This window comes from Haliaeetus leucocephalus, unplaced genomic scaffold (assembly GCF_000737465.1).
Source record: "Haliaeetus leucocephalus isolate CR32 unplaced genomic scaffold, Haliaeetus_leucocephalus-4.0 Scaffold741, whole genome shotgun sequence".
NCBI lineage: Eukaryota > Metazoa > Chordata > Aves > Accipitriformes > Accipitridae > Haliaeetus > Haliaeetus leucocephalus.
Window position 1 is genome coordinate 250,978 of NW_010973177.1, and position 10,822 is coordinate 261,799.

At 39.6% G+C, this 10,822-nt stretch overlaps 1 protein-coding gene across 1 annotated transcript in view; it reads right to left on the minus strand.

Annotated features, from left to right (window-relative positions):
* Positions 1–10,822, minus strand: part of EIF2AK3 (eukaryotic translation initiation factor 2-alpha kinase 3) — a 39,091-nt gene that overhangs the window by 27,272 nt on the left and 997 nt on the right. Inside the window, exons 2-3 of the mRNA XM_010580822.1 lie at positions 10,168–10,267; positions 9,587–9,716 (exon numbers count right to left, since the gene is read on the minus strand). Of these exons, the coding sequence (XP_010579124.1) occupies positions 9,587–9,716; positions 10,168–10,267 (230 nt within the window). The remainder of the gene's footprint in view (positions 1–9,586; positions 9,717–10,167; positions 10,268–10,822) is intronic.

Sequence of the window (10,822 nt, forward strand, 5' to 3'; positions counted from 1 at the left end):
GTACAATCTTTTGAAAAACAAAGGCTGTTGAGCTAAGCTACTCCACTGCCTAAAGCACTGGTAAAAGAGCAAAGTATTCTTCAGAGCATACAGTGCTGTTTAACCAGCCAAGGAAGAAGAAAATTGACTGCAAAGGGGAGTCCATGATTTACATCAGTAAAATGACCTTCTTAGACATGTTCAAGGGCAATGAGGAAGCTGAAGCAGGAAATACCAACAGACAGGTGGTTGTTTTGTCTAGAAAAACTTTCCTTCTTGTGAATGCCATCACTTCTGATCTCAGCACTACACTTGTTTACAAAGCGCGTACCTGTTCCTGACCACCTCCTGTTTCTGTTAACCAGCGTCAGTGCCCAGACCATCTGAGACCAGGACCGTGAGAAAGGCTGCACTTGGACACCTGATGAATCAGTATTTTATGGAGCAGTTTATGGAGGCAGGATTACATGGCCTTCCTCCTCTGAAGAGGTGAGAGCCAGCCTGTGCCAGAGCGGCACATCAGAAAGCCACGGAAATAGGTTTCATCTCAGCTGGGGTGTGACAGACCCAAAGGGCACACCAGCTCTGCACAGCCACAGAGCGTGGATGTTTCTCAGACCTCACGATGACTTTCACCATCAGGCCGTATAGCTCACCCAGCAACAGTTCACGGGATCAGCCAAGTGACCAAACCTGGTCCCCTGCTCCTGCCCACATTAAGACCCGTATGACAAGTTTGTATCTATTACAGTCTTTCTTCTCCTTCCACTAACCCTCGTACTCCACAAGCTGGTAGTTTCTATTTCATTTTTCGTTGGTTAGAGAAGACTGCACCAAGCCATAAACAACTTTCACAGCCTTGTATTTTGCGTATGATAAGTACACGAAGTGATGCTGTAATCCTGTGCTGGATGAGTACTAAAGAACTTGTTTGAATACTCCTTCTTCTCTCTCCTCAAAGCAACACCTGCAACGTCCTTCCAATAACTTCATTAAATTACTACAGTTGGTATCTCTGTCGTGATTCTACACTTCAGATCTTAAAATCTGATCAGGTGTAAGCTGCCAGGGTCCTGACAAAACTGCCTTTTACACAAACAGTGCAGAAAGCAACAGATGACAGCAGCACAGTAGCTTGAGAATTATACTCTCCTTTCTAGTGTCAGGGGTACAGCATCTTGTTCATCTTGAGTTTGCCATTAAAAGAATTAATCCTACTCTGGCCTCTGCCCTCCCTTGAGCAGCCATGCAGGGAAACGGAGGAACCTCAGTGTGTTAACCAGACCACCCCACCTTCAAAAGAGATCAGGGCCCCAGTACTGTTTGCTGTGCAATCAAACAGACCCTTCTTCTGAAGGCTAGAAAACTAAAACACCACTGTTACTTTAATCATAGTCAAACAAGACTTGGGATTTTGACTACAGAGATGCCAGCCTGCTTTGCTGCCATGGTAACAGACTTTTAAAAACTGTTCTCCTTAATAATAATAATAAAAAAAAGCACGGTGCTTTAAGAAAGACTTTATTTTGACACTATTCCATCCCCCTCTAACATGGCAAGTTTTATTAACAAGAAAAGACTGCAACAGTCTTCTGGAACTTAAGAGCAGTCCTTTCTGAGACAAACCAGAGCGGCTGCTACTGAGCCCATCACTGAGCTCCTTAAAACTAATAGCACATTAGGGAGAAGATCAGTGAAGAAAATTAAAATTACCCAAAACCTTGCCTCTACAGGAACAGGCCCTACACAGAAGTTCATTAGCCACCATGTCAAAATCAGTACTGTTCCAGTATTGGGATGTTTGAAGATGGTGTTTTAACTCCACCACCACCTCCACCCGCCCCACTCCAACCTCTCTTGCAGAGTACCCGGGCTCCTAGAGCAGCAGCTGGGAGCTAAGCAACATGCTTCTCTTCAGAAGTGGGGAGAACAGGCAATAGCAGAAGCCCATGTCACTTCGGCATTTAAGCTGATCTCTGCCGGACCTCACGTGTTTCTTCCCCTGGCCCTGCCTGGACAGGGTGTTTTTTTAGATAAGGACACAGAGTCCACATGTCTTGAAAAATTAAGTCACAGAGCAACTCCTATGGAAAAAGAGAGCCCAATACAGGAGGAGAACAGAACACAGCAAATGCACCGTCTCCTCTTTCAAGATGCAAAGAAAGAAGAGTGCATGAAACATCCAGTGACTCTGACAGATAGATTAATAGTTACCTGCGTATGGAGGACAAAGTCCAGAAGAAATTCGGAAATGAGATGTCAGTGGCTGTGCTGCTAGAAGAATGATTTGCTAAACTAAAATGCGTAGCACTTGAAACAAGCAATTTCTTTTACAGAAAAAGATATAAGCTGAAGTTCAAAAAGGCTTTAGGGCAGAGTAAATCACTTTGTTGTGTATTGGGCAGCTGAGCTCCAAATATCCAAGTTATCCATTCCCTGTGCTGAAATAGGTATTTGTCTAGGCATTACTAGATTTGATCCATTTTAATATCTGTAAACACTAGAACTGCTTAACAGGCAATACAAAACATTCAGTGTACCGTATGTAATTAAATTACAAGCTACTATACAGATAACTAAACATCAGAGACAGTGAGCTGATGGTAAATGTCCTTTCCAAGATTTACAGCACTTTGACCATGTCTGTGAGCAGAAGAAAGCTGGTGACAAACACTAGCCCAGAGCGACTCCGAGAAACTTTCCCGGCTTTGTTCGAGGCAGAGCATCACTTGTGAGGAGTGGGGTTGAGAGCTCTGATATCATACAAGCCACAAGATCTCATTCTGTAGCTTCCCATGTGTCTCATAACGGAAGCTGTCATGCCCCCAAACATCCTTACAGCACGAGTGAGAGGACACATGTCAGCACTTTATCAGAGCTTCATCAGTGCTAACTACATCAAGTGTCAGCAAGAAAGCCACCAAGCTGCAGTTATAGGAAGTCTTTTGTTTCTTCAACTGAACAAGACATTGGACTAAGATGACTGAAGATGTGCAGTTTCGATAGATACATAAGACCACTTGTCTAAGCAACAACCCTACTTGTCACCTTGACAAAAATCATGATGCTGTATCATACTAACCACTAACTCAGCTTGGGCATCCATCAGCAATTCCCCTTCTCCACACGTGTACCACTTCACATTAAAAAGTTTGGTTGCATTTCCTAGAAAAGTACAACTTCTGGCTGTCCAAATATTTTAAAACAATTAGTCTTTTGCTGATGACTTTTTGTCCACTAAACATCATCAGAAGTTTATTTTCAGGAGAATTATAAATTATATTTTTTAGTTTCACCAAGAAAGCAGCAAAGGTCTGTACTCGGAAATCCACAGGTCTCTCTAGCAATTCTCCCAAGCCTGTCACCTCTTTATGCCCATGAACACTGTGCATGTTTCCAGCAACAGAAATGGAAAGAACTGCTTGTGCCACCAGGAATCATAATATATCGATGTAGTTAAAGAGCAGTCACATCTATTCTCTTCTTGCAAAACACAGGCTCCACTCCCCTTGATAGCCCTAATAAGCCTTCTCTGCCTCAATTGCAATTAGAATTTATCTTCCTTTGAAGTACAATTCTGGACACTCACTTCTTATTCATTATGAGCTTTTCCAGGAGCATTTAAGACACTAATCTCTCTCTCTCTCTCCCCACAGGCAGCACAGGATCACATTTCCTTCCCCTGCAGAGGAATCGAGATGGTAGCTGATAACCTGTCATGGGATCTCTTAGTACACAGTATTCTCAGTTTTAAACTGGTCACCTCCAACCTTCAACAAAATTGTTGTTATCAATCCCCACATCTAGTATTTCATTTAGTACAATTTAATTCCAGTTCTATTACGGAAAACCTGTACGATAGAGAACTGGATAATGCTCTAGTCCTCCTCTACAGGAGTGATACCTTCAGCTATCAAAGCATCTGGTATCTGGTGGTCCTACATCTGTCTCAGTAGTACACAAAAATAAGGATCAGCTACAGAACACAAAGAACTCTACTAGAATACTTTTCCAGGCAACTAAAATTATACCACCATACCTGTAAGGAAATAGAGTTTCCCCAGATTAGTCACCTCAATAACAAGTCCACTGGTTTACACTCTGCCTGCTTGAACAGAGTGGCAATTTGGAGCTTTACATCTGGTCACGACATATTAGAGCTGGAAAGTAATTTTACAGCATTAACAGAAATTTTTAAAATTTTATTCTTCATTTTGTTGAGTAAAACTTCGATTTAGAAAGTTTTGTACATACTCAAAGGCTTAAGAGAACTTGTTATTCTCTGTGTATGGAAGTCTGACCCTATTGCACAGCATTTGCTCCTGCAAGCAGCCTGTACATTGCACAAAGACTCTTCGAAGTGCTAAGCGGGAAAGATTGCTTCTGTTGCTGTTGTGCCTCATGCCAAATGTTTTAAGATGCACAAATACATTAAAAGTTAAGATTAACACTAGTGAGCTAGACAGAGCCAGTTGTTTTTAAGCAGAATCCCGAGAGAAAGCCATTTGCTCAAAATGTTTGTGTAGTTTGAAACAAATCTCCTTTTTGTTTGTCCAGTGACTGTTAGCAGAGTCAGAACAGACTTATACAGGTTTAACAGAAATTGATAATATTCAGCACTGTATTCAACAGCTGCTATAATAACCTTTTAAGTGAAAATACTCAAACAAGTTTGACTGACAGTCTTAAGTATTCCCCACCCATGCCCAAAACAAACATATCTCAGCTTCTCATTGGATGATATTTACAGGCAGTGACTTAACTGAAAAATAACTAAAGTAGAAAGCCATGGACCAAACAAAAACCTCATTTTTATCCAGGCTAATAAAATGCTGCTGCAGGGGTGCCCTAAGTGGTGGGTATGATTGTCCTAAACCTGATGTCACAAGATTCAGAGACTGTTAAATTATTTACTCTCCCCTAATCTCTGGGAGGGCACATAAAAGAATCCAGAAACCACGATTTAAGCCCCTCAGAAGGCGTTTTGACCTCTTGTCTTGCTCCGACCTTCTTCAGTGTGGGTTTTGCAATTTCTTCTACACCACAGCGTAAGAGGCCAAAGGATGAGAGCTGCTGAATTTCTTCCTGCATTCCCAAAGCAACCCAGGACAGCTTTTGGCTCTTCTCGGGCTTGACTAGGTACAGAGATTACCTTTTCCAATGTGCGGGGAAGTGCAGGCAGTCAGTACCTTAAAGTGATTCCCAGGTGCCTGGAACTTAGTATTTCTTTTGGGGAACCAAAGCACTGAAAATTTGAATGTGTTTATAATGCAGGTAAAGGGAAGGAAAAAAAAGAAACAAACAAAAAAAAGATACATTCATACTGTACATTAAATCCTGTCACTAGTAGAGCCTTGGAGATTTCAAAAATCCTCTCCCAACTCACTGCTCTAAGCATCAGTCTATCCTCTCCAAAGGGCAAAAAAGGAACAATCTGCTAAAGATATGTATGGGTTCACTTTGCCTACAATGCAATTAGTTTTCAGCTGACTTCAGTATAAAACTTCGCATCTCCACATTTCTCTGGAGGAAAAAAATATAATACTGGGCTATTCCACAAAAACCTGCCATTTTTATGTCCAAAAAAGATCACACAGATGTTTGTAGAAAGTTTATTTTATGTGGCTATCACAATAAAAAATGGTAAGAATTTAAAATATATACAATGCAATTCAAAGACACTGAGACCCTTTAGAGGGATAAGAATGTTGACAGATTTTGTGACACAGCATAAGCCAATTATTTCATTTTTCCAGGATACAGTGGTATGTTTACTATGACTGCTATAAATGTCAGCCTTGTGGACTGAAACTCATTTTGTCCCATGATTCCCAGTCTCTCAAATAAGGAAATAAGATGCTTACTTAGGGATTAGTCTGTAACAGCCAAATCATGAGCCAATACAGTTACTTTTATCGAGTACATCCCAGTGTAGCATCTGGTCAGAGCACTGAAACTACTACAGCTGGAGCTGCCCTGTCAGGCTGAACTCCCTGCAGCATTCCTGACAGTGCAAAGAAAAACTGCGTCACAGTCGTCAATGTATTTTTAAGCTGTTAGTCTCACATCATCACCACCAAGTCTCCCACTTATTCTCCCCTTTCCCATCAAACATCAGCTACCAGCTTTTTCACAGGAGTATCTCTACCATTTATCCAGCCCACAGTAGGCTTTTTTTTCTGTCTCCGTCTCTTCTCCAGGCTCCCACTGTCCCATCAGTCATGCTAGCCACCATTGGCCAGTCTTTTGAATATATAGGCAAGCTCACGCTTTCATTTCTTTCATTAATAGATTCTCATAAAAGAAAGATGCAGAAGCCCATTAAGTAATTTAGTACAAAGGTGTGAAGGTACAAGAACACATCACCCTCATTAGTAAATGACAACAGTCTCATAATGATGGGCTATGAACCATTTCCACTGCTTGAGAGGCAGTTCTCTATTTTCACTATGATTAAGCATCATTATTTTAAAAGGCTGATTCTCCCAAAAGTATTCTCTTTTGTCTAAGTACAGACGATACATTCATTACAAAGCTAAATTTTAAAGAGTAAATTAAAGTGTTTTCATTAAAAGTAAGCTCCCTTTTAGAAAAGTTGAAATTCAATGACCTTACCCTGAACTTCAACAGGCAATCTTTATGTGCAAGTAACAAGAAATCTTGGAGTTGTAAACATACAGCTTTTATAGAGAAGGGCTTTTCATTTTAACACAATGGACAGGGAAACAAAGTTTTTAAATTCTTATACGCAAGACCAAAATGCGAAGTCATACCTTTTCAGCATTGGCACCCTGACCATGATTGTTTATGTTGGAGTTTAGAGCCAAGGAATGAATTTTACCATTTTAGTTACCCAGACACACAATCAGTAGTTCAGCAGCCTTTCCTTTCTAATTGATCCGTTCACATGACAAATGATGAACATCTCACTTGTCAGTGTCTTAAGCAGTAGTTTCAAGATCTGAAGTGTTTGACAGAGCTGCTGGAACATTTGAAATTTTACTACCTCACTTTCCTAATTAACACATGAGCTCCAGACAGCCAAGTTCACATCTTACAGTTAGGCAAATGAAGTAACTACAGTTCTATTAAACACTGAAAGTTTGAAGATCTAATGTCTTTTCTTAAAAGGCACTTGGAAATTAAATTGATGCTTTCGCACCAGGACCTGGAACTACAGTTCACTGCACTCTCACCCAAGATAGCTAAAAAAACCTCATCAAAACAATTGAGACACAGCAGCACACGCTTTCCTCACTCTGAAAGAACACAAACCTTTTAACACTGCAAGTGTAACACAAAAAGTTTCTCATCTGCCACTTCTTGCAAGATGTATGTTAACAGCTTACATAATGATATTGTTCTATAATGAAGATAATACTGTGGTTGAAAGCACAGAGACCTTTTTCACCTCAAAATGTTGGAAGAGGAAGAAAAAGCCTCAATAGTTTGAGAGGGTAAAACTCAACATGCCACATGCCCAGATCAGAAAGGAAATACTGTAGAGTGGGGAGATGACAGACTCTGAGACTTCAATAAATTTAATATTTTGACCCAAACCAAAATTGTCCCAACAATTTTAATGAGGCCAATTACTCACTCAAGTAGTGTCTAGATTCACTGCATGAAGTCTTCCAGCTGATAATGACAGCAGATTAAACATTTAAATATTTATTTTAAACATTTAAATATTTAAATGTTTAAGTGTAGCTTATTTGGAGTATTCATCACTTTTGTTTCTTGTTAAATTCTGTCTTATCTTAACAGCATTTGTTTACATGACAGTAAGTCTATATTCATAACACTTAACGGCTTCTAAAAGGCCAGAATGAAGTTTTACTTCCAAAATTAGTTCTCTCACAGGCTCTGCATCTTAACTGCCAAAATCCATCAGTGTCTTTGGCCACAGTTGTAGAAATGAAAAAATTTGAAAATCCATCTGAAAACTTTCTATATGCATAACAAACGCTCTTTAAAAGTGTATTCTTATGACACCCACAACCTACTAACTTGTAGCCACAAAAGGGAATTAAATATTGCACGGACAAACTACAATTTCTGTTGTCTAAGCACCAACCTTTAGTTTCTACAGTCATACCACATTGGAAAAAGATCAAAACTCTGGACAGATCAGTTGAGTGACAAAATCTAGATTTGCAAAACCACTTCTATAGTATTAAATGCTTGCATTCTTGAAATCTTTTAAAACCTGGGCTCATGTCTTAATTTGTAGTGAAAAATGAAGTTTATATTTGCACAGATTTCAAATGTGTGTTTTATAACCAGTGGTTCTATTTTCACTGTGGTCATCAGAAACTATTTGCAGCAACAGATAACGGACCAATTTTTTTAAGTATTAGCATTGAAAACATTTGTGAAAGACCACAGTTTATAACTGACACCTTCCTCTTTACAGAGCTCTTTACAGTTTTTGTATTCTTTTCAATTCTGCTCTAGAACATATCTTTTTGGGGAAGTTCTTCTTTCCTACAGTGTTTTTTCTTAAACACAAAAATACATCTGAACAACTCTCGAAGTTGCATCCATAAATAAAATTTTTTCTCAGAAACAAAGTAACATGAGTTAACACTCACATTACTTTTGCAATCCAAGATACCTATTACTAGCTCTCATACTTACACTACCACAGCAACAGACCAAATCTTTCCTTAGACTTCTTTATACCAAAACAGAGGTCATGTAAACAGACAACAGCAAAGAACCACAAGCAGGAAGCATATACAGTCCGAATACCCCTGAATTCAACTTTCATTCTCCAATGCTCGTCATGCAAAAGCACGATATAGGACCGGTCATCAAATCCAACGATCCACGACAGAGAAGGACCGTGCACTTTGTCATCACCACAAAGTACCTCTTAGTTGGTATATTTATTCCTCCTAATCCTAGGAGAGAATGACTCATGGTTCTCACTTTTTCAGTGCAGAAAAAAAAAAAAAAGGCAAAAAACTTCCTTCTAATTTCTAGCCTAAGTTTATTCAAACTGATGGTGGAAATAGCACCAAACAAGAAATTTAATTCTTTAGATTTCCTTCTTACAGTTCATCAGCAAGAAGTGATGCAACCCTTTACCGCTCAGTACTTCAGGGTGACCTTCAGCACTATTTCATTGCTAACACATTCTATTTCATAGGCAGCCTGCTTATCTGGGATAAAAAACCCCAATTCTTTCTTCATTAAGTCACAAGGACTTTTGCTTTTCTTAAGGGGGGAAAAAAAGACACAGCCACTACTTGCCAAAACACACTCTAGTAATACAAAGCAGATGATCCTTTCATTTGCTTCAAATTACAAGTAACTTGTTTTCAATCAGCAATTACATACAATTCCCAAACTCAGTTACATCATCTAGTTTGATAGTTATCACATACGTCAATTGCAAGACTAAAATGCTGACACACTCTAGTTTGAAATGGCAACATGATGTAAGCACTCCAAATAAAAGTTTGAGAATAGCCGTTAAACTTTATCCATACTAACTTTGCTGCGTTATTTAACATCTATCAAATACAGAGAAAGTTGCCTTCATTTTATTACAGAAAATTCTGGTTTTAAAGACTTAGTCAGGAAAGAGCTTTAGCCTTACCTCTGGTTTACTGAGACTGGATGACACAAGAGAACCTGATCCCACATCCAGATCCCACTGTTTTCTCCCACTGTTTTCTGGATCCAGTGCAGCAATTCGTCCATCCAAAGTGCTGATAATAACTAGAGATCTGCAAGTTGGAAGCATTCACAGTCAAAACTACAGCCATATGGAGTTTATCTATTAGCTGCCTTCTATATTTAATAGAGTGCAACTCCAACTTTAAAGTTAAGTTTATATAGTCCGCAAAAGAGCAATTTAACTTGGTAGCTCTACCTAGACCAACGAGAGAGTAGAAAAGTTGAAGTCTTTGGCTGGATGTCATAAACCAATTTACATGCTATAAGACACTTTCAGGGGAAGATAGTTGACTTTTTGCTCCCACATGCAGGTGTTACCACTACAACACTGAATGAAATTATTTTCTTTTGAGATATTTACACGAACAGTATAGATCCTATTTTTCCAGTCCCTCCCACACTGATCTGCAATACGTCCTTTCAAAACAACCTAAACCCAAAACTATTAACCCAGCAAATCAGTACGCAAGAAATATTAAGTCGCAACTAAGTTTTCAGTACCTCTGGAGGAAACATGGAAATCCTGGAGATTTGTCAAGTCTTAGAATAAAACAAGTCTCGCCTAAAGCATACACAGGACACCAGAAACAACCTCCAACGTCTGCGGACAACAAAGCAAGCAAACTGCCTTATGCAGCTTAGGCTTTAAGTAGCCTATCTGTCTGGGGATACATGGTAATGGCAGGCTAGCTGTTAATTTCTACAGTGCCCGAAGCTCATCGTTTTTAGTAAATCTTGTTTCTTATACAGCAGTACAATTAGAATAAGCTTTTCTGGTTGGGCTAGAATTCAAGCACTAAAATAAAAAACAAGCAAAAAAAAAAACCAAACCAAAAAACTGAACAACACATCAGAGACAAAACACTGACAAGGCATTTTTGAAGGGCTTTTTTTCCTTGACGATTGATTGTTTCACTCTGACCTGAAAAAGCTGGGATGTGTTGGCAGTTTTCGCTTGCAGCGGGCTCACCAATCTTCAAAGGCTGTGGGAGTAAAGCTTGATCACTTTATACACAGCTTGCACTGAGGGGGGCTGGATCTAGTGACCCAGAAAGACCTTTATAGACATTGGTTTCAATGAGAATAAGGAACTGTGCAAATAAACCTGATGGGTAGGTTAACTATTTTCGGGGGGGGGGGGGGGGGGGGGGGCTAT